General features: G+C 35.3%; 5 protein-coding genes and 1 pseudogene across 7 annotated transcripts; 3 read left to right on the top strand and 3 right to left on the bottom strand.

Annotated features, from left to right (window-relative positions):
• The first annotated feature begins 343 nt into the window (after positions 1-343).
• Positions 344-6,226, top strand: TOC1 (CCT motif -containing response regulator protein). Of its 2 annotated transcripts, XM_020681917.3 has the most exons (7): positions 1,159-1,300; positions 1,894-2,083; positions 2,360-2,521; positions 2,619-2,752; positions 3,162-3,329; positions 4,214-4,313; positions 4,804-6,226. In XM_020681917.3, exons 3-7 carry the CDS (start codon positions 2,452-2,454, stop codon positions 5,751-5,753), a joined length of 1,422 nt encoding a protein of 473 aa, XP_020537576.1. In that variant the 5' UTR covers positions 1,159-1,300; positions 1,894-2,083; positions 2,360-2,451; the 3' UTR covers positions 5,754-6,226. The 2 variants fall into 2 exon arrangements, with proteins under 2 accessions (XP_012080306.1, XP_020537576.1); XM_012224916.4 differs by lacking the exon at positions 1,894-2,083 and having other exon boundaries at positions 344-1,300.
• A 679-nt stretch (positions 6,227-6,905) lies between these two features.
• On the bottom strand, positions 6,906-10,212 carry LOC105640565 (Polynucleotidyl transferase, ribonuclease H-like superfamily protein). The gene is made up of 6 exons (XM_089727013.1): positions 9,740-10,212; positions 9,504-9,661; positions 9,378-9,424; positions 9,219-9,282; positions 7,914-8,653; positions 6,906-7,408 (listed from the first exon to the last, which is right to left on the bottom strand). Exons 1-6 carry the CDS (start codon positions 10,023-10,025, stop codon positions 7,174-7,176), a joined length of 1,530 nt encoding a protein of 509 aa, XP_089583139.1. The 5' UTR covers positions 10,026-10,212; the 3' UTR covers positions 6,906-7,173.
• Positions 10,213-11,657: 1,445 nt separating this feature from the next.
• Positions 11,658-13,609, bottom strand: LOC149492983 (pentatricopeptide repeat-containing protein At5g66520 pseudogene; annotated as a pseudogene).
• A 740-nt stretch (positions 13,610-14,349) lies between these two features.
• LOC149492982 (Pentatricopeptide repeat (PPR) superfamily protein) lies at positions 14,350-16,650 on the top strand. Its single transcript, XM_089727010.1, has one exon. It carries the CDS (start codon positions 14,350-14,352, stop codon positions 16,327-16,329), a length of 1,980 nt encoding a protein of 659 aa, XP_089583136.1. The 3' UTR covers positions 16,330-16,650.
• A 199-nt stretch (positions 16,651-16,849) lies between these two features.
• Positions 16,850-19,344, top strand: LOC149492981 (RING/U-box superfamily protein). 2 transcript variants are annotated; one of them, XM_089727012.1, is made up of 6 exons: positions 16,850-17,157; positions 17,254-17,424; positions 17,529-17,707; positions 17,806-17,889; positions 18,708-18,863; positions 18,993-19,344. In XM_089727012.1, the coding sequence occupies exons 2-6, from the start codon at positions 17,334-17,336 to the stop codon at positions 19,113-19,115; spliced, it is 633 nt and encodes a 210-aa protein (XP_089583138.1). In that variant the 5' UTR covers positions 16,850-17,157; positions 17,254-17,333; the 3' UTR covers positions 19,116-19,344. The 2 variants fall into 2 exon arrangements, with proteins under 2 accessions (XP_089583138.1, XP_089583137.1); XM_089727011.1 differs by having other exon boundaries at positions 16,850-17,424.
• Positions 19,345-19,871: 527 nt separating this feature from the next.
• On the bottom strand, positions 19,872-25,175 carry RPE (D-ribulose-5-phosphate-3-epimerase). The gene is made up of 10 exons (XM_089727009.1): positions 24,928-25,175; positions 23,509-23,623; positions 23,114-23,254; positions 22,915-23,028; positions 22,285-22,363; positions 21,308-21,417; positions 21,123-21,179; positions 20,572-20,641; positions 20,399-20,479; positions 19,872-20,135 (listed from the first exon to the last, which is right to left on the bottom strand). The coding sequence occupies exons 1-9, from the start codon at positions 25,032-25,034 to the stop codon at positions 20,430-20,432; spliced, it is 843 nt and encodes a 280-aa protein (XP_089583135.1). The 5' UTR covers positions 25,035-25,175; the 3' UTR covers positions 19,872-20,135; positions 20,399-20,429.
• Between the last annotated feature and the right edge of the window lie 1,463 nt (positions 25,176-26,638).

Here is a 26,638-nt window from a genome sequence, read left to right as displayed (position 1 = left end):
TTTGAAATAAAATTAAATAAAAAAACCGTAAAAATAAATAATTTTAATAATAAAAATGTTATTTTTTTGAATAGAATGATTAAATAATTTAAAGAAGCTAAATTTTATAGATGAATTAATGATTTTATTAAATAACAGTCTGAGCAAGATCTCATTTCTCAAAGGATTGAATAGTAATTCTCTCTTTTTAATTTTTAATAATAAAAAAAAGCTTTTGCCAGCCATATTAAAAGAGAGATCTTTGTGGGTGACGTGGCCTTCTCTCTATCTCTACCAAACTATCCAAAAAAAACACTCCGCCCTATTTCCTTTTCCTTGCACTTTTCTCTTTCCCCTGTCCCCCCAACTTGCCACGTCGTCAGTTTTACTAACATGCACCTCTATGCGCTCAGAACCCCGTTCCGACCTCAACCCTCCGCTTCCCTAACATCCCCAGAATAGACTTCCCTCTTCCAGCTGGCGCACTTTAGCCTGGGCCGTATTCGATAAAATTAATATTTTCTTAATAGCAAAATTACTTATTAAAAATGGTGGAAAAGCTGAGAGAGATGACTTAACAGAGTAAAAACACTTTACTTTTCTTTGGTCTGGCACTGGCATAGCAAATTAGGGAGGGGGAGAGAGAGATCGCTTTGGCGTTAAGCTAACGTGCGCCGACTCTCCGGTGATCTAAATCTATCCGTAGATTTCTCTCATGGTCCCACTGACAGCTTCGATGCAGACCGTCGGATATTCTGACAACACGTCTCCGTAGTTTGCTTGCCGTTTATGGTAGAGCTAACATGCGCATATAAAAATAAAAACTATTTTTAGCAGCTTTTTTTTTTTTTTTTATTATTATTTTTTCAATATCCGTTTCTTCCTCTTCTGCCTTCTTCTTCGCTTTGTCTTGAAGTTAGGTTGGTGTATAAGAGTGTGTAAATATGAATTATTTGTACGGTCATCCACTAGTCCGAGCCCTAGCCCTAATATCTCTTCCAACAAAGGAGGAGAGGCGGTCAATGGAAGTTCTTTAGTATTTGCTTTTACTTTGGGCTCTTTTTGATTTTTTTTCGTGTGAGAGAGAAGTAATTTTGGTTGGGTTCGAGTTATTATTATTTTTTTAGGAAATTTATTTATTGAAATTTGATATTTTGATGAGATATGGAGGGAAAGGAGCAAAATATGAACAAGGAGAGTGGCTGTAGTAAGAGCGGAGATGGGCTCATTGATAGAAGTAAAGTGAGGATTCTGCTATGCGATAATGATTCCAAGAGCTGTGAGGAAGTTTTTACACTGCTTTTGAAGTGCTCTTATCAGGGTATATACTAATTTACATAATTTTGGCTGAATTATTATGTTTAGTTATTTTGTTTGTCTCGCCTTAACTGCTATGACTTTGTTTTGATTGTATCCTGATTAGCTCATATATGTTTCATGAAGTTGAATTTTTAAATTACTTGGTGAAAATATTAATAATTTTTGTGTTTTAGTGCTGATTGAAATTTATAAATTGGATATTGTGAGTTTTGGGAAGGTGAAGTTATAAAATTGAAATTGAAATTGAATGACTTTGTTGTAGACTGGGAACATTTAAGGTTTCCTACGAACCTGTGGGTGTCATAAAGGACATAAAAGTATGTTTCTTCAATTAGTTTTGATAATGAAAATGATAAAATTATTCAATTGGGAAGTTGCTAGAATTTGGCACCATGCACGCAATAGGCTGTTGTCCGTTTTGATGCAAAGTAAGTGATGAGAAAAATATATATATGTACACTTGGATGAATAATTTTTTCCATTTTAGCGCCTATCAAATTGAAACTGAAATTTCAACTGTCTGAATAGAGTTTTAACAGTAAAAAGTTCTTTTCTTTTTGCTATTTGGATGAACCATGTGGAAATCACTATAAGCTAAAGGCTGCTAAGGCAAATTTGCTTGGAGACTGAAAGAACATTCAATTTAAAGGAAAAGACTGACTGCTGCTGTGAGACAGACTTAAATTCAGCTTATTCTCTTGAAACATCAATGAGAACTTTGTACAGCGATGTTTGTGCAAGATTCCTTTTTGATTCGTTTTTTCCTTTTGCCTGTTCAACTCCAGTTAAGTGTCTTCTCATTCTTTGATGGTACTTTTCAAATGGCATAGCTTATTCTACCTCCATTTTGAAACTTGGTTTTTGTGGCATATACCATTTAACTACGACTTGGTTGTGTGAAGGAAACCTCCATACAGTCTACTGTCTGTTACACATTGTGGTTATAGTTGCTTCTTTTGTCTGAATGTTTCCTTTTCCATTTCATTCAATTGTGTGAATATTTGATTTCCAAGGTAGTTTTCAGTTTCCAAAATGACACAGCATTGCCTCTGAATCACAGTTACATCAGTGAGATCAGCTAGGCAGGTGATTGATGCGCTGAATGCCGAGGGACCTGCTATTGATATCATACTTGCTGAAGTTGACCTTCCAATGAACAAAGGCATGAAGTTGCTGAAGTACATCACACGGGATAAAGAGTTGCGTCGCATTCCTGTGATCAGTAAGCTTTTCTTTTGATATTCACCTCTGTTTTCTTTTGCACTAAAATCCTCTTTTGGACATAGGTCCCAATTATTGAAATTCTTTCCTTTGATAAGTGATGTCGGCACAGGACGAGGTCTCAATTGTCGTTAAGTGCTTGAGGTTAGGAGCAGCAGACTATCTTGTAAAGCCTTTACGCACTAATGAGCTATTGAACCTGTGGACACACATGTGGAGAAGGAGGCGCATGGTTGGTTTTGCTCAGCTGTTATTGTTTTTTGTAGCTCTCTTACAGCCCAACCGTAAAGAAAAAAAATTGTGGATGGATTTTTTTTTGGGGGGTATATTCTTGGTGATTTGAACAAACAATAATATGCTTTTTCATTTTTCAACTTTTTATACATGTAGTTCTTGCACCAAGTGAAATATAAGTGTACCTACATAGACGACAACACATTATGTTGATTATAGATTCATGTGAACTGAATGTGGCAGGCAATCGCCTACTAAATCTTTTTCTAATGCATATCAATGGCACTTTATTGTTCTGTCTCATACTCTCATTGTACATTTGTGCACTTTATGGTTTACTGATAGCAGGTGCATTATATTCACCCAAAGCATTTTTGAGGTGCTCATTTAATGTTTGTTATTAACAGCTTGGATTGGTGGAGAAGAACATCTTGAGTTATGACTTTGATCTGGTGGCATCAGATCCTAGTGATGCCAATACAAATAGCACTACTCTGTTCTCAGATGACACAGATGACAGGTCTAGGAAGTGCACAAACCCAGAAATAGGCATATCAATTCATCAGGAAGATGAGGTGAGTGTGATATATACTTTTGAGCTCTAGTAACTTTGTAAAATAGTGAACGATGATTTACTGTGGAAACTCTTCAGTCAAATGATAGTGATCACTCTATATATAGTTGACATGTGGTTTTGAATTTTTTGGGAGTTGGTATTGACATTTTGAATGCGGTGAATTTATGAGCTATGAAGTTTCAAAGAAAACTTATTGCCATTAAAAAGAAGGGAGAAGAAAAAAAGTTGACATGATAAGATTGAACATGAATAAATTTGTGGACATATGGAAAATCCCAAAAGAAAATCCCCAAAAATACGAGTGAAGGAAGTCTGTTTTATGGTGGATTTGTAATATGAAGCCTGAAATATGCTGGACTTCTGCCTTATCATACCTATGGATCATAAATTTTATGATGTTAATCCTCATTTTTCCTAATGTATATGCCTTCACCAAAACTATGCTTCTTTGAGTGTTGCTCTTTCGTTTTTATAAAGCTTGAAATTAACAATTGTCAATTAGTGGTTTTATTACTGCAGTACTTCCTAGTTTTAAGATATTTTGTTTGATTGTTTCTCCCCAAGTATTTCATATTCCTGCCATTATGAATACATTACTATATTAATATGGAGTTTTGTGCTGATGATATTGTATAGGTACAATACAAATCTAAATCCTAATACATAATCTGGTTGGTTTTTTTTTTATGAATTTCTTTCTGCCTCAAAAAGGCCAAACACTGATCTGGTCTCCAGCATGCATCTACCCATGTCCAAAATACCGTGGGCCAAATTCCTGCTCAACAGATGTTCATTTAATCTAAAGTCCACTAGTTCGTAATTGTGATTGAAACTTGAAAAAAACAAATAATAATGCTAAAGTTGGCCTTTTTCTGCCTTCAGTCTGCTTCTGCTGCTGCTGCTGCTGCTGCTGTTGAGTCTTTGCCTAGCAATCCACTAGAGTATCGGCCTGATGTGCCTAAAATAAGTGACCGTAGAACAGGTGAGCTACTTTGTATGGTACAGCTGCTGCTTATACAATATCAGTTTTGGCATTTGGTTAATCCAGTTAAGGTTCATTATTGTTTAGGTGTTAATACAAAAGATGCAAATCATTAACTAGCTATCAGATTGGCCATACTGCGCAAACGATGGGTCAATGAAGCTATTTGTTTGAATGCTTGGCAATTGTCAATCTAGATTTTGGAAATTACACTCAAACAACTTATTTTGTAAAGCGATAAGTTTACATAAACGAGAATAATAAATGACAATTTAATTTATGTTGTAGTCGTCATTTTCACTGATGGCTTCAGGTACTGCTCTCAAGCATATCTGTTCTTTTAGCATGCTTTCTCCAATTTGACATCTACTGTGTCTTGCTTTTGCTATTTTTATCTGTTGGAGTTAGTTAGGCCAGTTATTTATTTTCTCTTGAGAAAATTTGAAACTGGCCAGTTCAAAACAATTCTAATTTGGGATGGAATATTCAGGGCAATTATCATCTGGTCCAAAGAAGAGTGAATTGAAGATTGGCGAGTCCTCTGCCTTCTTTACTTATGTCAAATCTAGCACTGTCAGAAACAATTCTCAAGGGTTTGCCACCCTTGAGGACAGTGCTCCTCAAAATTCGAGAACTGAAGAGAAACTTCAAGCACGTGGTCAGCAACCTGTTAATGGTACTCAATTACATGAAAATGGGGAGACACGAGAGAGCTATTCACAAGATGAATTTTGTCGCAGTTCTAGTGTCCCTGATTCTATATCAATGGAGAGATCTTGCACCCCACCCATGTCAAGGGAATTTCCTCAAAAGAATTCCAAGGATGAAAGTCTCTCTCTGGTGCTTATGCATTCAAGAAATGACCTACAACTTGATGCATCTGGTTTATCCACACAAAATGTCTATCCATATTATATGTCAGGAGTTGTGAACCAAGTTTTAATGCCTTCATCAGCACAACTGTATCAAAAGAATCTTCATGAGCTGCAAACTAATGTGCCTTCAGCTATAATGCCTCAATACAATCATCTGCAACAATGTTCCCCTCATGTGACTGGAATGGCATCATTCCCCTATTACCCTGTTAACATATGTTTACAACCTGGTCAAATGCCTACTGCTCATTCATGGCCATCATTTGGAAATTCATCTTCTGCTGATGTGAAAATCAATAAAGTAGATAGAAGGGAAGCAGCATTGATGAAGTTTAGACAGAAAAGGAAAGAACGTTGCTTTGATAAGAAGATTAGGTATGTTAATCGGAAAAAACTTGCTGAAAGGAGGCCACGGGTCCGGGGCCAGTTTGTCAGAAAGGTAAATGGTGTAAATGTGGATCTTAATGGGCAACCTTCTACTGATTATGATGAAGATGAAGACGACGATGAGGATGAACATGCATCGAGGGATTCTTCTCCGGAAGATGATGCTTCAGGATCTTGATGCCCGAGGTGCTGGTTAATGAGGTTCCTTATATTTCTTTGATGCACCTTGCGGAATTGCAGTTATGAAGCTTTTGTTTCAAGTTCCTAGCACTGATGATGTCTTGTTCCATGGAAGATGTAAGTGCATCATATCAAGGGATCAAACATATCGAGTTGCAGATGCCTGAACGAAGCAGCATTGCTTTGGATGAGAAAAATACTACTGGTTCACCTTATTCGAGTTAAGCAGTGGATTTAAGGATGCATTATACGAAATTATCTTGGTGAAGGATCTCCCGCCACGATTGTACAAGCTGAAGGATAGAGCTCAAGCTCACTGCTTTTATTTATTTATTTATCTTTTTTTATTGTTCAGACCTCAAAATGCGGAAAGATTGTTGAGATATTGGAATTCTTCGTTGACAAAGACAATCATGTAAGAATTTTTCGTTTTTTTTTTTTTTTACAATCCAATGAAAACTATTGAAGCAACTGCATAATTTTCTGTTCTAGAAAACTTTACTTAGCAATTGTTGTCCAGGCCCAATTAACCCATTATTTGAATTCTCCAGAAAGAAGTATATTGTCACATTGATTCAAATCATACAGGTCGACGACTTAATAAGATAGAGATTAACAATCTAATTTTCTGTAATCTTTCAAATTGAACTTGAGATTTCCATATGTGAAAGCAAATTGGAATGTCAATGAAGATGGTGACTGAAAATGCACGTCCAAATGCATTTTAATAAGCTTAAATTAGCAGATAGCCTTAACAATTGTTATTTGTGCTGCTCTTATTTTGAATAGCCTCGCATGCACATTATATTTCATCAAATGAGTGTTGTAGGTATAATATTAATTTGAAGTAGAACAATATTAAAATGTAGAGTGGTGGAAGATCTAAAAATGATTAATGCTACTATAAAACTACAAATTAATTATGTATATAAATTACGCTAACATATAATGAATAAGAACAGAAAAACTGATACGGCCATTTTCAGTCTAGAATGAGAGAGCTGCTTTACATCAGTGATCTAAGATATTTTATGCAAATTAAAATTATGAATTATTAAATCTTTAAATACTACTACTATTTAAAGAGAAAAAAAAATGGTTTGCACCTTACCTGGAGATGTTCAAATGACTAACAACTTGAGGACATGCCTTAAAGCTGGAAATATTCGAAGAGAAATTAATTAAAGAATAGGGTTTTACATGTCAGCTCAAAGCCCCTGCAATAGACATTACAATTTGACAAATTTTCAAGCTACAAGTAAACAATGTCAAATATAGCTTTCACATCTATCCCAATTCTACACTAAAAAAACAATATAAATTTAAATTGTTTTAACTTGGATGCTAACCTAAATTGTCACTGTTATATATTTCAAGCAACTGTCAAGAATGGATTAGTCACTAGAGAACCTTCTCATTCACTCTTTGCAGATGAATAATTTCTTTGCCACTAATCGGATGCCAGCACTCTGCTGATAGTCATATGTATCCAAGGAGAAGTATGCATCGATATGGGTCCCTGGACTGAACCAGGTATCAAGTTCTGCAGCATCAAACCTACTGAACACGAGTTTTTGTGTGGTTCCAGAGGGATCTTTCTGATATATCTCTGTTGCATATTGAGCAACCTCTCCATTCACTATAGTGGGTATGCTGTGAAAAGAGAGAAAACAAAAACATTTAAGTGATTTTAAGTGAATTCAATACTGATTCATTATGTTTGCCGCATTGTAAATATAAATTAGAGCATTGCAACAATCTTCTTCCAAACAAGAAGGTTCAATGTGCAATATTCAAGCATTTGCAGGAAGACTTAGAACATGAATAATCTAAACGCAATAGTGCTCATAACTCAAAAATTCTAAAAAAAATTAGTATTGACAATGAATCAAAGAGGATATAAACAAAAGTAACATAAAAAGTTCTTCAACCAACTGTTCTATTCTACATTTAATCTTGTAGATCTTCAATAATCATCCAATAATACTTTTATCAAAAAGGATAAAAGGATATCAAAGCATCCCAAATTCTGACAGTGAAACACAATTAATTCCCCCAGTCAATTTCTTTTTTTTTTTTTTTTTGGGATTCGCTCATTTGTAATGCATTTTGGTGAAAGATATAGCGAAGGAGATATGGAAGAGGATTTGAAACTTACTGCATTCTTGCTGTAGGATAATTCAAATAGCCAGGTTTTCTGTTCACAACAGGCCTCCAATCAGAGCTGCTACCCGATTCCCCATACGATTGTTGTGCAATGTTATCACATGCATCAAGAACTCCACACAAACTTGGAGATGCGTCAACCACAAAACTCAACCGTGGTCGTCCCGCATGGTCAGAGAACTTTGTACTCAAACCAAACCGTACCCTCAAATGAGGACAATTAAGCTGCAAAATGAAATTCTTATGCAATAATAACATTTTTTGGCTCCCACGAAAGAATGGAACAAACTTCGCTCTAATAGAAGAGATAGATACATCATCAGGTTTTAAAAATTCCACATAACCACTTGAACCTTCAGGTTCAGTAGTCACCGGTGGTATCTCAGAAGTCTCTATCAGAGGTATCTCAGAAGACTCTGTCAGAGGATTTTCTTCCATGCAAACATCTTGTTGAAGGGAGTTAATATCCATTTCACTGCTAAGAGTGCGCATGTCAAACGGATCCATTTGAGCTGTATCAGATGCAAAACTTGTCATCATAGCAAATAATGGATGATTTTCCTCAGTTCCGTTATCTGCAGGAGAAATGTTCTCAAGCTTGGAACTTGATGAGGGACCATTTGTATTTATGCCAGGCCCCTCAGAAGGTGATTTTCCATTTTTTCGACTTCTTGTAGTAGCATTAGGTGAAACCCAACTTTTTTCTGGAAATACATCTGGGAGGCTCGACTCCTATAGGCATGCAAACTTTAGTCACTTGTTACCAAGAAAATCATACAGACAACCAGATTCAATGGTCAACCAGGTCAACTGGCACGCAAAATGATCACGATAAAATAGAAATTACTCATAGCTCACTAAAATATGAGGAATTGATAATAATCCAATTAACTCATGTGTCTAAACAAGAACTGCAAACATCTGCGCCAGAATAATAGCTCAATCACAAAAAAACAAACACAATGAACTGTTTTTCATATAAAAGAACTTCGCTTTTCAAATCTCTAGTGGTAATATTTGCCTCTCAAAATAATGAAGTATTTATATCAATATCTTACAGAGTTAAATAATATATTTATCTCTATATCTTAATTCTAAGGCCATGATAAAAAGCAATTAAAGAATAAACCAAGGATCATAAGCAAAGTTGTTCCCATAAGAATTAAAGACAATAAGCAAATACAAGACAACCACCATCACAATAATGCAATACATTATTGCCTTTTTCTTTTGCAATCTTAATTCAATAAGAAGGCATGAAAAATTAAATTACACAGGGATTGAACAATATACTCACCAGCAACAAAACCGTTGCACAATACTTAATCACTTCAAGGTTCATCCTGACATCATCTAAGCTCCTGAAAAACCATTAATAAACATAAATGTTAGCTTTATATAAACAAGAGGTAGGTACTAGACATTTGGGCAAAATAACTCCTAACGAATATTTTACCTATGCTTCTGCTTTCCAAGCCCAAAATAAGTTGCAAGACTAGCCATCTGCACCAAAGAACGTATAAACAACAAAAATTATTTAAATTTTCCAAAAACAGCAAAGAAATGTGAACAATGAGAGTACCTTCATGTCGCCAGCTCTCCTTCCAAATTTCTGGGTCAGCAAAGCTAAAGAATCGATAATGCCCTTAGGCTCCGGCGGTGGCCTTCCAATCTCAGCAAAAGCCTCTCTTATTCGAGGACAATCAAACCTCTGGATATTATGTCCAGCCCAAATCCTCCCTTAAAATAATAATAACAAAAAATGAGAAATTTGAATAATTGAATTACTTGTATAGATAAATTTGAGAATTAACTAACCATGGAGGATATCGTAGACGGTATCAGCAATTTCAGCGAAAGAAGGGGCAGAAATGACAGCGTCAGTGGTGATGCCATTACAGCGAACGGACTTAAAGGAGATTAAAGAAAGATTGGGAGGTCGGACCAAGGTGGAGTAGCTTCTAAGCTCCTCCAGCTTCCTTGGGCAAACAAGAATGGCTCCGAATTCCAGTATCGAATAGCCCTGACCAGTTCGGGCAGGGACAGTAGTTTCCAGGTCGAAGAAGGCAATTTCGGACCTATCGTCGCTTGGATCAGAACCCATCGTCTTTATTGTCTGTGCAGACTGCTGAGTCGAAAGCTTGCTTGACAAGAATGTTGGAGTTTTAAGTAGTATATGGACGCGCCAATTGAACTGAGCGAGTTGGAAGGAAGGAAAGGAAATGAAGAGAAATGGGCCAAAGGGTTATATATAGAGATTAGAGAGAGAGAGAGAGAGAGAGAGAGAGAGAGAGGGAGGGAATTAGAACTTTCTTGGATTACTTGTGTGGGTGGATTTGTAAACATTGCAAGCCCAAATACAATACATTGAGCTAAACGGTTGCAGGACGCAAGGGACGACAGAACGTAACACGCAAAACGGCAGGATCTTTTACATATTCCGGTTTATACCGCTTAGATAAACTTAAGCAATTTTGTTAACTTGTGAGAGGGATTCTTTTCTTGGAAAGTAGAACTTGTAATGGCTAAAATTCTTTCTTTGTTGTTTGGTGTTACTTTTGTTATTTGATCCAAATTCTAAAGCCTTAGATAACGTACCAAAATGGGTTGTTGTTGTTGCTTTGAGTTTCAGAATTCTAGCATAGGATTTCTTGTAAAGCACTTGAGCGGGAAAACGTTGGTACATAATATAGTATATTCATGTAAATGTCGCAGGGGCTTGACCACAATGTTGTCTTAGCTTGTATAAAATAGCAAGACAACACAATTTATCTATTGTCTATAATCTAAAACATATATCAACGTGCCAATAACCAGAAATAATGAGATTTTTTAAAAATATCTTTAGTGAAATTTTATATATTCTATAATATCCGTCAATTAAAATATTTTAATTTTAAAATATAGGTAATATTTGATTAATTATAATATTTAAAAAGTGTCAGTTTAATTTTGATTGATTATCTAAATAGTTTTCTATATATATATAATAGTATTTCTTAAAAATAAAAGCAATTTAATTTTAATTGATTATATATGCTACGTATTTAATAAGAAATACTATTATATATTAAGTAATGTATATTTAAATATGACAAGAATATAAGAATCAAATTTAATAAAATAATATATTATATAATGATATTAAATATAGTAAGAATACAAGGCTTTAATTTGACAAATAAAAAATTTATTGTATAGTAAGCATATAAGTATTTAATTTGGATTTTCTTGTAATATTTAAATTGAATAAACTCCCCCCGGCCAACCTTTTTGCCTCCGAAGGTGAGAGGGGATTAGTCAAGTTTGTGAACCGTTACAACGGACACGAGTCTGGATATCTCGTGTGAGTATAAAAAAAATAATTTGAACAAATAATTAAATAATGAAAGCTTATTATAAATAATTACGTTTAAATAATAAAAGTTCACTAAAATCATATTCTGTTATTTTCTCAAAAAAAAAAAAAATCATATTCTGTTATTTTAAACATTCTTCCTACATATATGCATGTTTCAACAAAAAAAAAAAAAAAAAAAAAAAAAACCAGTAACTAACTAACTATAACGAGTACTAACATGTAATACACATTATTATATACGAGTTAAGATAAATAGTAGGATTCAAGTCTAAGGTAAAATCCAGCAAAAACATTCTTTGGCAGATTACAGCAGAAACTGCTGAAAATTGGTAGCATAAAGCTAACTCACACAGCTAACACAAACAGAGAAACAGATTCTGTAAAATGAACCATCAGATAGGTGTATTTTTCATTTTCAACTTTAGTGCTAAATCCATACTCCTACCTAACTCTACTAACAGAGATGCTGTAATAGCAAGCTTTAAAACAGACACAATATACAAATTTTCCTCCAAAAACCAAAGATCTAAAAAGAATCTGAGCAAATCTTTAATAGAAATAATCTCCAAGGAAAATACATGGTAACCAAACGAAAAGGAAAAATATAAAATCGTACCATTGTCCTACTCATCATCAACAATTGAAAACGCTTGCCATTTCTCTGGCTTGTAAACTTGTCTGTTAATCAATGCAAGCATGTTATATATTGGAGATGCATGCTTATGATTCCTATCACCTGCCACAAAATCATCAACTACTCCATTTATTTGAACCCTGCTTCGACCGGAAGGTTTTTTCACACCCATCTCAATCATCTTTTGTTTCACAGTAGCAACATCCTGCCACATTTTGGCAGTAGCGTGTACATCTGCCAAGAGCATAAGATAGCCCGCAGCTTGGTCAGGATCAAGCTCAGCCACCAATTTTTGAGCCACATAACAAGCAAGCGTATAATTTTTGTGAATTCTACAACCACCAAGTAAAGCACCCCATATAGCCTCATTTGGCTTCATGGGCATGGTCTTTATAATATCATTTGCTTCGTCTAGCAAACCAGCACGACTCAACAAATCAACCATGCAGCCATAGTGCTCAATCCCAGGGTTGATACCCCAACTCTGAATCATGCTCATGAACAATTGGCAACCTTTGTTGACAAGTCCAGCATGGCTGCAAGCTGACAGGACTCCAATGAAGGTTATCTCATCAGGCTTTGCTTCGTTGGCTCCCAAGCTTTGCATTAACTCAAATATGGCAAGAGCCTCATTTGCATATCCCTGTTTTGCAAATGCACAGATCATGGTTGTCCAAGAAATGTTGCTTCTCTTTGGCATCCATCTAAATACTTCATAGGCTTCTTCAATCACACCACAGCTAGCATACATGTGTATAAGAGCATTGTTCAAAGAAATCAACAATGACTGGCTTTTGCCACTCAATTTCTCTTCAATATATGTGTGAATCCACCTTCCCAATCTCAAATCCCCTAGTTCAGCACACGCTGATAGAGCTGCTACCAATGACACCTGGTCCAAATCCACGTGGGCTCTCCTCATTTTATTGAACAAAATCAATGCCTGCCTACACTTCCCATTTCGAGCGTACCCTGCAATCATAGTCGTCCATGTTACAACATTCCTCTCCATCATCTTATCGAAAATCCTCCTTGCCCCTTCAACATTTCCACATCTCATATACACTGCAAGCATTGAATTCCAGCACACGATATTTCTCTCACCCATTTCATCAAACACGCGTTGTGCATACTCGACACCAAAATCAGCACCAGCCATCCCATATAAATTAATCAAATTCGTCTTCATAAATACATTTGGATAATATCCATTCACCAAAACTCTACCATGCACCTGTTCGCCCTCTCTCAACAAACCTGATCTCGCACAACCACTCAAAAGGAACGAGTAAGTTAACAAATTAGGCTCCGCCTCTGCGGCTCTCATTTGATTGAACAAGATAACAGACTTTCGAGGCGATTCGCTTCGAGCATGCCCTCTGATCATCTGGTTCCATAGGGTAACACTGGGGTTTTTAACTTCTTTGAATACCTTATGTGCAGAGAGGAGGTGACCAGAAGCTATGTAGAAAGAAAGTAGCTTGGCAAGAATATAACTTTTCTGGGAAAAACCGTGAATGACTATCTGGGTGTGGATTTGAGAGAGATATTTCAGGGTTTTGCAGCTTTGTAATAAATGGAATAGGTGTTGTTGAAGAATTCTTGAGGTCGTTATTGTATTGGCGGGAATCAATTCTTCAAGTAGCATTTGATAACTAGACTGGAAGTGGACGGTAAACAACAAAATAAGCATATTAACCGTATGTCATATTTTTATATATCAGATGGAGGGACTACTGCCCATTAAACACAGCAGCTTCTCTGCCACGCCACACCGGTTCTATCAGCATGAAGCAACTCACTAATACTTGAAGAAGGAGAAGGAAAAAGCATAAGCTCACTTGCGCCATTTATTCCATTCTTGCCAACATATCAGGGACTGAGTTGGCCTCACTATATATTTTCACAATCTGAACATCCCATGCACGCAGAAGGAGATCAACACAAGCTGCCGATAAATTATTATTTCTAAAGTCACCTTCCCGTCGAGAATTTAACATATCGACTATCACTTGAGAGTCACATTGCAACTGAATTTGCCTCCATCCCTTATCCCAAGCAAACAGTAAAGCATGGTAGACACCCCATAATTCAGCATCAACAGCAAAGCACACTCCAAGTGCCCGAGAAAAATTCCACTGCCACAACCCATTCTATGACCGAAAAGCTCCTGCACAAGCAGCTGGCCCTGTTTGGCCACAAGCACTACCATCTGTGTTAATAGTAATCCAATCAACAGAAGCTGGTACTCAAGAATGAGACGAGTTGAAACAAGCTTCGTACAAGAGAACTCTGTTTATCATTCTCCCAAGCACTCTGCACCTCCGGCACTTTAGGACCTAATAACAACAAAATCATATTTTTATCATCTATAGCGCGTACCGTGTGGTCCACAAATAGAGAGGTCCTCTTAATCTCATCCTCGCTTAAGCAATGTTCAAGCTATTCGCACCAAAACACTCTCTCAAACCCATTAACACCGATATTACAACCCACGTCTTTTTTACATCATCACGTTCTTCTTCAGATCTCACTACTGCCATTCTCGACTCCGAAACCCCTGAACAAGCCCTCCAATTTTTCACTAACGTTTTAAACCAAAACCCAAAAAATCCAACCAAGAATCTACACTTATATTCTGCTGTAATCCATGTGTTAACAAGTGCGAGAATATACACGACCGCCAGGTGCTTGACAAAAGACCTCATCCAGACCCTCCTCCAATCCCGCAAACCTTACCGGATTAGTTCTTTGGTTTTCAATGCCCTTAATCAGCTACAGGGCCCAAAATTTAGCCCCAATGTGTTTGGAGTGTTGATCATTGCATTTTCTGAGTTGGGTCTTCTTGATGAAGCCTTGTCGGTGTATCGCAAGACCGGAATTTTCCCTGCAGTGCAAGCTTGTAATGCACTCCTAAATGGGTTGGTCAAGAAGGGTAGCTTCGATTCCTTGTGGGAGTTATACAAAGACATGGTTTCACGCGGATTGGTGCCTAGTGTTGTCACTTATAATGTGTTAGTGGATGCTTGTTGTAGCCAAGGTGACATTTGGAAAGCCAAGAGCTTGATTAATGAGATGGAGAAGAAAGGAATTGAACCAACGGTTGTAATCTACTCGACTCTCATGCGTGGTCTCTGCAGCGAGAGTAAATTGACAGAAGCACAAGATATGTTGAGACAAATGAAGGAATCCGGGGTTTTACCCAATTTGTATACTTATAATGTTCTGATGGATGGGTACTGCAAAATAGCAAAAATAAAACAAGTCCTGGACTTGTTTCAGGATCTGCTTAATGACGGACTGCAGCCAAATGTTGTGACATTTGGTATCTTAGTAGATGCACTTTGCAAGGTGGGTAAATTATTGGCAGCGAGGAACTTGTTTGTTCAAATGGCCAAGTTGGGTGTTGTGCCAAATGTCCTTGTGTATAATAGTCTTATTAATGGGTACTCTAAGGCGGGGAATCTCCCAAAGGCAATGGATTTGCTTTTGGAAATGGAAAAGTTCAAAATTGTTCCTGATGTTTTCACTTACAGTATACTTATCAAGAGTGTTTGTAGTTTAAGTACAGTTAAAGAAGCAGATAGAATACTGAAAAAAATGGAGAAAGAAGGAGTTCCAGCAAATTCTGTGATATACAATTCAATGATTGATGGATACTGCAAGAAAGGAAACATGGAGAAGGCTTTGGAGGTGTGTGCTGAAATGACAAAGAAGGGTGTAGAACCAAATGTTATCACCTTCTCTACATTAATTGATGGTTATTGCAAGGAGGGAAATATGCAATCTGCCATGGGTTTGTACTCAGAAATGTTAATCAAAAGTCTGGTGCCTGATGTGGTTGCTTTCACGGCTTTGATAGATGGGCATTGCAAAAGTGGTAACATGAAAGAGGCACTCCGGCTATATAAACATATGCAGCAGGATGCTGGCCTCAGTCCTAACGTTTTCACATTCAGTAGTTTGATTGATGGCCTCTGCAAAGCTGGAAGGGTATCTGATGCACTTAAATTATTCTTAGACAAGACTAGAGGTTATTGCAGTAGAAATAAAATTAACGGAACTGACAGTAGATTGTATTCTCCAAATTATGTGATATATACATCTCTAATTCAAGCTTTGTGCAAGGAAGGGCAGATGTTTAAAGCCAGCAAGTTGTTCTTTGATATGAGATGCAATGATTTAAGACCAGATGCATTAGCTTATACTGTTATTTTGCAGGGGCATCTTAATGTCAAACATGTGATTGACGTGATGATATTGCATGCTGATATGATAAAGATGGGTATTGTGCCAAATGAAGTCATTTACCGGATCTTAATGAGGGGTTATCGAGAGAGTGGATACCTGAAATCAGCACTCAGGTGTTCTGAAGACATGATAGAATCGGGTCCCAGTTGCTTCTCAGTCTGAAAGCCTATGGGATTATCATTCTTGTGGTAAAATTCCAGAACACAATGAATTGGGGAAAATACTTCACCAGGCGCTAATAACGACTCTTCTAGTGAAGATCAGATCACTGGAACAATAAGTGTTCTAATCTTGTAACTGTCAGAGCTCTGATATGTTAAGGATAGAGCACTTGATAATTAACAAAAGAAGTAATATTGCAACTTCATTTTCTCAGGCACTTCTTCTTTTCAGTTATTCATGTAGGAGAGTAGCTTGTAATCTTTGTTTAGATGCTGGGTGTCCAAAATAAGCAATAGAAATCTCAATGTTTTTGTTTCTAAATCTGTTTTTGTTTACTTTTCAATTTAATACGATATTCAAATACTGCATTTATTAGCTTTTGCTCATCATATTAAAAATGACAAAAACAGATCAATGACATTATCCAGTATTGTATTGTGCTTCCAGTTCCATGTCATTTATACATGACTATGAAAGGAATTTTTGAAGTTTTTTGGTTCCTGTTGTACAGTTTCTAGAGAGAGAAAATTGGTTGCCTTGACCAACGGCCTCCATCTAGCAGTTAGAACTGCAGAAGAGTGGCAACGTTGAAACAACAGGAGAGAAGGGAAAAGTATATATATTTTTTCACTTCTTCCTTTTCCTTCCCTTTTCAGCCAATCATTTCTGATTTTCTCTTTTTCTTTTTCTTAACCCAAGTAGCAAATATAGAAGGATCTCAAGATCTCTCTGTACCCTCCATTTGTTTGTCTTATCTCCAAAAAAATACCACTACTAAAAACAAAATTCCACTTCTCTCTCTCTCCGTCGACTTCTATGACCTATTAGGTATTTCCCCAAATAAATCTGAGATCATCTGCTTTACCTTGAATTCGCTAATTAAAATATCGGTTGATAATTTTCTTTCTCCCCATATGAATGTAGCGACTCACTGCATCTGTGCCCAATATCAGTCCGGGCCGAATCCATACCACTTATGCGGCAGTTCAACCGACCTACCGATCATGGAATTTGAAGGGAGTCGGATTCTCGATTGCATTCCCAGATTCGTCGCCGGTGCCATTTCTGGAGCTCTCACGGGGATTTTCGCTCTGGGTAATATTTCTATCTTAATTTATCAATTTCAAGCTTTGATCTTGATAAAAAAATATAGGGTCTTTTTGTAGAATATACAATATATATGTATTTCTGTGTTGCAGCTGGAGCTTTTACAGGAGCTGTTACTGGTGCTTTAGCTGGCCGGGCTTCTGATTGTGGTGTTCTTCGCGGGGCTGGACTGGGGGCTATTGCTGGTGCTGTGCTTTCTGTTGAGGTTTTGGAGGCTTCTCGTGCTTATTGGTGTTTGGAACAATCTGGTTCACGAGGCCCTTCATCGATGGTTCGTACAACAATGCTCTTATAAGGAAATTTCTGATCATTTTTTTTATGGGTCTTTAAAATTTGAATATTGATTAATCGTCTCTGTTATGGGTCCAGGCAGATTTTGTAGAAGAGCTTCTCCAGGGGAGGTTGGTAGATGAACAGTTTTCGCCTGCAATGCTAACTGCTTATCATTGGCAGGTAATCATTTTGTTCTGTATTTCCATTGAAAATGAAATTTTATGAACAGGATAAATTCATTGGATTGTATGAAAGGGAGCCTACGTTCCCTCTTCTTATTGAGATTTGTTTGCTCTAGCTTCCAGAATTTTGAATTGTACTGCTTTTTTCTTCAGTACCTTCTACAAATGGAATGAAAGCTTCCCTCCTCCTGTCCCTCTAATGCACAGGCTGTGACTTTTAGGGGGTACTCTTTGTTCTTTAATTCTTTCAAATCATACGTACTTTTAAATTATGTGCTGGAAGATGTCACAGTTTATGCTTTTATTGGGAAACAATCGTTGTTAGTATCTTTATTGATAATATTATAGACCTTCTAATACATAAAAACAACTTCCGTTGATGTTTTCTACTTTTGGATTTCATATTTGGGAAGCAGGGGTAGTTATCACATTTTATTCATCTCAAGATTTGTATGTACTTGAAATTTGAATAGTATCATTTCATTATAATGTTTAGATATCCCCAATAATCAATTCCCCTTAGAGGAATTCAAGTTTGACTGAACTTTTATGTTCTTGAGTCACCCATATCAAACTTTTGAATCAGAATGTGGGGTGCAAATCTTTTCTATAAGTTCAGGTTGTTATGCCTTGCCCATCCAGGATTGGCAGCCTTAGGTCTCATTTTTTGATTTATCTGTCAAATTGGTATTCCCTAGCGAACTTCTTCTTTGTAAATTCTGCTTATCTTGATTTTTGTTTTTGAGAATTAGATACTAATTAATTGAAGCTTATTCTGATATTTGAATCATTAATCAACTTATTCTGGATGAGCAGGTAAGCATCGCAAATATAAGCTATGATGAGATTTATGATGTTCATAGTGAAGTTGCATCTAGAGGGTTGTCAAGCGACTCACTGAAGAAATTGCCATGTCATACCTTGGATGAAGTAAAGGCAAAACAGACCATCTGCTGTACTATATGCTTGCAGGTTTTCCTTCTCCACCTCCCATTTCTTACTTTTAAGACCTTCCATTTATATTTCATTTTTCTGTGCAGTTGTGATTTTGATGATCCTAGCGACGGTAATAATAACAGTACCTATTTTGGTTGTTGGTAGGATATTGAAAAAGGGGAAATTGCAAGGACTTTGCCTCGCTGCCGCCATACTTTCCACTTGGCCTGTGTGGACAGATGGCTCATAAGACATGGATCATGCCCCATATGCAGGCAGGATGTGTAGAGGTCCATGAAGGTCGATCTTTCGTGTACATATTTGCAATGTATAGTATAGTGTTTGTGATTGAACTGTTAGGAAATGCATACAGAATGTGTTTATGCAATTATGTTGTTGTAGCATAGTTTTTTAAAGCATTATACTCGGTCAGGACAGGTTGTTAGTTTCCTTGTATCTGTTTTGGAACATAATTAGAATAGTTTACAGTATAACTTTGGGCTTTCTGAGTTCTTTATCTTTGTCTAGTGATGTGAACTTTTTAAAAGAAAAAAACTGGAGAAATGCAATTATTTTGAAGACGAACCGAAATAATCATGTGTGGCATCTATGATCTATACCTTGCAATGAAGCCATTACTGATTTTTTGAGGTTTCCATCTTGGGGATCACTGTTTGGTATTGCATTTATAGAAATGAGAGAATTAATAGAAAAGATACAATTTTGAAGTATTAAAAATCATACCATTTTGATTTTGTTATTATAAGAATTCAATTTGATTAGAATGGACTTGCATGCAATTTGTGTCCTAGTCTTCAAAAATTGTAATATTATTAGTTGTTTTTAAATAAATAAAAAATAATTTCAGAAGTAAAAGAAAAAAAAAATGAATTCATTCTTAATTTACATAGTATTTGAAATTATGTAAGTTTAATTAATTGGACCCTTTGGAACTCCTTATCTGTTTGATTGCTGTCTTGGCAATACCTTTCCACATAACAAAAAGATTTCTACTGACAGTTATCAGTTTAACAAGTTCTTAACTTCACATAATCAAATTTTATTAAATGAAAGGGAAAAATTTTCTGATGAAGAATACAACTAAAGATCTTCATATGAGCTTGAATTATTGAATCCCTAAACAGCATATATGATACACAATGTATACCCAGCGGCAACTTACCGCACACTTGCTTCGTTATTAGCTTATCTGTAACCTCCAAAGAAACCAAACCACAGAAGAAGCAATGGCAATATCTGACAACATCAATTTGCAGAAATAAGCCGCTTATGTATCACGTGAATAATCTGCGGAAAAAGAAGATGACTAGCCCCAATTAGTGCCAACCTGAAGCATCTGATAAGCAAAACTATTTACAAGAAACATGAAAGGATAAATTTTGAAGAAACTTCTGTTGGTTAATATTCCTATTCATTCATAGAAAGTGCAGAACGCACATTGTAATAGAAATTCAAGTTGTTCAAATTTAGGGATGTTTAGAAAATTCAATTGAGAAACTCTGACGAGTGAGTGTTTTGACATAAATGATATTGAAGAATACAGATGTCACCTTTAATCAAATGAGATCTTCTGGCGATAAATCATGCTGGCACTGCTACTGGCCTTTTGCTGGTTTTGATTCCTTTTATAGCTGTAAAATAATTAATTGTGCCACAAAAATTGATTAAAATGTATTAACTAATGCACATAAAGCATAAATAAAAAAGTTGTCTGTATCGATACCTTCAGCATAATCTTTAGCTCCAAAAACTGCTGAACCAGCAACCAAAGCATTAGCCCCAGCCTCAATAACCTACCAACAAGAAAATCAACTAGATTTAATTAGTCAAGTAATTTTCATAATATGGCCACAATCAAGGTCATCTTTCAATGAACAATGATTTGCACCTTCATGGAAGAGGAAAAGTAATTTTCCAATTGAATTAGGAAATGCATGTCACTACTCAAATGATAACAAACTATAGCATTCAAAATGTTTTAAATGCTGAAAGATAGTGGGATGTGCATGGATTTCTTGTTTTTTCAGATATCATCTTGGCTGGAACAGCATTTGAAAGCTCATAAAACAAACAGCGTTCATACTTTACTTTTGGGTATATTTTTAAAAAACCAATTAAATTGCCTGATAAAAAAAAGGACAAGAAAACACTATCCAAACACCATATGGTGTCGAGAGCAAAATAAGTCTGTATCAAACAGTATTTCTGAATCTGCAAATCACCAATATGGCTCATATCTTCTGCAAAAGCAAGAATAGGAAACATAATTGGCACCTTATATGCATTCTTGGGACCAACTCCACCATCTACCTCAATCCATGGATTTACCCCCTGCATATGCAAGCAAAATATATTAGTTTTATGATCATTTAAGGCAGGATAATGTGCTAATTATGCAAAGAGAAATATCTACCAAACAAATGTGTCAACATACGTTCATTTCAGAAGAAAGATCATACCTTCTCTGCACACAGTCTTCTCAAATCTGAGATTTTCTTCACTTGACTCTCAATAAAGCCTTGACCACCAAAACCAGGGTTGACAGACATAATCAAGACAAGATCAACCACTGTCAACATGATCCAAACATTATTTTGTTAAAGGTATTTCACGGATCATATAGACTATTAAACAGCGACTTTTTTTTTTTTTTTTTCCATCCTATTTCAAAGTATTTTCAAATTTCAAGCAAGAAGTGGGTTCTCTTTTAGGACAAGTTGCGAAATAAAAATGCAGCACTAAACCAAGTAAGGAAAGGAATTCAAATAGCAAATCCCAACTGAAATGGAATCAAGTGAGTTGAATTATGAAATAATAAGCACGTAGGATGAATCCATAGTCAGACAACAATTGATGAATTTCAACCACCACCTAACACATGTAACCTTCCCACCTTCCCAAACATTATATAAAACAAATGCCCTTTCTCAGTCTACTGAATTGAGTCTGTTCAAATAAATACCCACTCGCTTCAAAGGTTGTAGATATCCATTTATTATGGCAATCCAAGTCCAAATAGCAACTGCCACATAGTGCTCTAAGATAAGTGCACATATACAGATCCATGCACCCTTCTAACAAAAACAAACATACCATATATCTCCAGAAATCTTCTAATTTTTGTTCTTGTCCAACTATCCTAACTATTGACCAATTGTTCCATAGTTTATTCAAGCACGTAGAGTCACATATATCAGAGGCTTTATTTTTATGAATTTTGTTTTGCTTTACTTTTCCCTTTTGCTCATCCACAGAGGGCCCCTCATGCATCTGTAACTGACCAACAATTAGCCAACAATTACATACATAGGGAGGAGGAACCTTGAAAATAATGTTCCTCCCTCTTAATTGTCATCATTTGGAAAATTATTGAAGGTATCAAACGCAAAAGAATAGTGACAAAAGGAAATATTAAAGAAATGAAACGCAAACTTACCATCAAGAACATATTCTATAGCACTCAATGGAGTAGCAGGGTTCAAGACGACTCCAGCTTTAGCTCCAAGATCTTTTATCTAATTTGTAGAGAATGTCAAAAGGGGTGAGCAACTAATAGCATTACAATGAGAACGCAATAATGTGACATCATGAAACATGTTTAACAAAGGATTAAGAGAGGTGCATAAATACTTGCCAAGTTGATACTTAAAGAAATTTCTAAAAACCTAGTGAATTTGATCTTGATTACTGCGTTATTACAATGACAACATAAGTTTTGACCTTTGACCATTCAGACATCTTGGCTTTAACACAACATTCCATAATCTCAAGGAATGATTTTTTTTTTTGTTCTTTTTACCATTATTATTCTCTACGTATTCTCAATAGAGGTGTTAAAAGGATAAGCGATGGACATCTCCCTCCTTTTCAAAATCTCCGCAGTAATCAGCAGTAAATATCCGAACTCATAAAGCAGGCAAAAGGATATTTTACTGGCAACATGGACCAGCAACATACTTTCAATTATGCTATGTAAATTGATTTTTACTTAGGATCCAAGATCTCACTCATATATTCTTATAGCAAAGCAATGTAAACGTACAACAAGATTAGATAAAAATCTAACCTGATTTACTGTGCGATGCAAGTGGATGGTGGAAGATTGCTCACAGTGAACACTGACTATGTCAGCTCCTGCTTTGATAAAATCTGGCACTCGTTGTTCAGGTTCCACAATCATCTATGGTGTTTAATCTCATGTCAGCAATATTAGCTGAAATTTAACTTGTCATATTTGACCAAAATAACAAGGAAATGAAGAATACCAAATGCACATCCAAAGGAAGATCTGTCACTGGGCGCAAAGCATCAACCACAAGAGGTCCAATGGTAATGTTTGGAACAAATCGACCATCCATTACATCTACATGGATCCAATCACAACCTGCCACCTCAACTGCTTTTACCTAGAAAACATGAAAGAAACTCAACAACTCCAAAAGGAAAAAAAAAAAAAAAAAAAAATACAACATCTCATGGAAACCACAGAGAACTTCCAAGAGTGCCAAACCAGCAAGATACAAAAATTACAACAAATTACACAATAAAGAGCAGCATATTTCAATCTAGGTATTCAAAAACCAATTTTGGCTATAGAGTTATAGATCGCAACATCAAGAAACTAACACTCTCGCCCTGGTAGCAAAAAGCAGAGTCAAACCTGCTCTCCTAGCTTTGCAAAATTAGCAGAGAGAATGGATGGGGAAACAATAATATCACTTTTAGAGAACTTATCAACTCGGGCTGTTGCCTTCACTACAGTATGAATTTTTCTCCTGTATTACACACAAATGTAGCAACAGACGTCAGAAACAACTTACATAATATCTGGAACTGTTCAAAGCATCTTTGCTGGAGATTACAAGGTGGGAAAAAATTCCAGTTGTGTCATAAACATGCATATGCTCATCAAAACATGAACATTAACATGCAACCCCCAAAAGAAATGGTAAAATAGAGTCTGATAAAACAGCATTCAGAAACTTATGAATGAAAAATACACTCGCAGAAACACATGAGGGTTCTATTTCATCATTAGCCACAAGAAAACACATGCATTGGAGAAAGACTCAAGGAAACTGCTGAGAGAACAATCAATCCATATCAAATGATAACACTTTTGCCAAACACTAATTGTCCATAATATGAAATGAAATTGTCAGGGAAGTTTTTTTTAGGTGACGCAGGATAAAATCAAGTAACACAAGCTAGCAAACAAAGATGGATAAACAGAAAACACCAGCTTCTTAGAACTAAACATTGTGGTGACCTATGATAAGGAAAGATGCAAGAAGCAAAAATTAGCAGGATGTCAAGACGAGATAGTAGCTTGCATATGTACAATCAGATGTGATACAGTATCCAAAACATTATTGAACCACCTTAAAACAAAAAGAAGTTGATTGCCGATCAACCATTGACAATGAGAAAGTCAGGCCAAAAACTTTAACAAATAAAAGCTCAATGGTCATTGGTCGGTCAAATTTTAAACATTTAATACAAAATGTTAATTGAGCTCAAATTGCACACCATCAATAACTCTCTGCTTCCTCAAAGGACATGCAAAAAGTTAAATTATAAGTGTAATGAACAGAGAATCACCTACACAATAATGGTTTACCCAGATCTTAACAATACTCATTTGTACCCAGCAATCCAGATTGCTTATATAGTAAACAGTGATCAAGTCACCCATCTGAAGTTCAGCTAAGCATAATAACAAACACGCAGCGCGCAGAAGTCGAAATGGCAATTTATTGCAAGATATCTCATTTCAAACTGGCAACTCATCAGGACATTTACATTCAGACTAAATAAACTATATCGATTAATATATCAGCAGCATAAACCCACCAAGAATTATCTTAATTTACATCTAACACGTACATAACACAGAAATTGTTCCAATTAAATATTAAGAAGTACAATAATCAATTCAAAGAAACCTTTTTTAACAGGAATACTTGTCCCAATTTATAAACGTTAGGTACTCCTTTCAAGAATCCAAACAATCAATAAATTCACAAACCCAATAAAGTTCCACGGAAAAAGAAATTTTAAAAAGCTGAAACAACATTACCTTGTTAGAGTGACTGAACCGGGTCGATAGAGATGGGTCTTTTGAAGTCTAAGACCCACTCCAAAGCCATTGACCTGAGTTGATGAACACAATGAAGCTGTTGTCATATCCTCTTTCTATCCAAAAACCCTGTTTCTCTCTTTAAAAAGACAAGCTTAAGGCTTCTATCTACTTAACGGCTAGGTAGTGAGTGAAAGTTTGGTTGGTCTGTTAATCGAGTATGGGTTTCTTTCTTTCTTTCTTTCTGTGCCACCAATAATTCAGCAACGAGTCTGAGGTAATGTCTAAAAATCTGGGAGAAATTCAGGAGAAAATTCTGTGTGGATGACACGTGTGCTCTTGGATTTTCGAGGTGGCTTTGCTTATCCGCAATGGTTGGCGCTCTACATTGCTGACCTGTTATTTTGTTATGGTTATTTAAAAATATTAGTCTTCTGGGTCCTGCATATTGATTATATTTATTATATATTATTTTTTATCTATATATATTACAATTTTTTTTAGATTAAAATAAATAAAAATGGTTAATTTGAATTATACTTAAACGAATAAATTAACTGCAATGTTACTTATTATATATTTAATTCTATTTTTATATAATAAAATAATTTTAGAATAAAACTTAACACAATCCTTATACTTAATTCTTTAGTTCATAATTTATAAATGCATAATTTTAAAATCCTAATAGATGTTCTAAAAGAAAATCAAGTTATCACTCAATCTTTAACCCCTTGCTTTCCATCCCAAATTAATATTTATATACAACTATAATGAAGAATAATAATAAATTATTTTTACTGCAAAGTCAAAGAAAATAAATGAGAAAATAATCTTAATTGATAATGGAAATCACTTTGACCACAGTGACAGTATTATTTATCACATGTATCAGAAAAAGGAATACATGCACGTACATAAAGATTCTTAAAATTCAAAAAGTGACCAAAACAAAAATATATAGTTTTATTTTTTTTTCAATTTCCTAAACTTTATTTTCTTTTAAGTCAAACAGATTTTGGATATAAGAGATGAAAATATCAAAAAAATTAAAAATGCTTAACCATCAATAGATCATCTATTTATTACAAGGAAAATATAAATCTCTTATTAAATTAAAATGATAGTAGTTACAAATTATTCAGTAACGAAAAAGAAAATAAAAAATTATTATTAAGAATAAAACTATTTCAAAACTCACCTAATAAAAAAAACGTGTCAATATATATATCAATAAATTATTATATGTATTTTTTAAAATTAAAATTTTAATTGTTTACCATTCTATGTTTAATTATGTAATTTACTTTCAATTAAATATGACAAACATAAAGAACAAAAATATTAATAAAAATACTATACTTTTTTCTTCTTTTTTATCTCTCTCCTAAATAAAATATTATATTATATACTATTTCCATCGTATTTTGCTTACATAGTTTCACAAAATACGCATATGAAAAAAATTTAGTCAATAAAAGTTATTTTGTCATTCTTTACTCTTAATAACTCATTAAGATACTAAAAGTCTTTCATTTAATAAACAATTATAAAGGTTATTATTGAAAAAATAATTATTTACATGTCTAAATTTAGAAACCTTGCAAACATTTTAAGACATCCAAAAAATGACTAATAAACAAATAAAATGGGACGGAGGGAATATATTCTATTTGAAAAGTCTTTCGTTTAATGAACAATTAATACTCTT

The sequence above is a fragment of the Jatropha curcas genome, chromosome 10 (genome assembly GCF_041381405.1).
Source record: "Jatropha curcas cultivar XTBG-Jc1 chromosome 10, XTBG_Jcur_1.0, whole genome shotgun sequence".
NCBI classification, from domain to species: domain Eukaryota; kingdom Viridiplantae; phylum Streptophyta; class Magnoliopsida; order Malpighiales; family Euphorbiaceae; genus Jatropha; species Jatropha curcas.
This window is presented reverse-complemented; position numbering and strand designations above follow the sequence as displayed.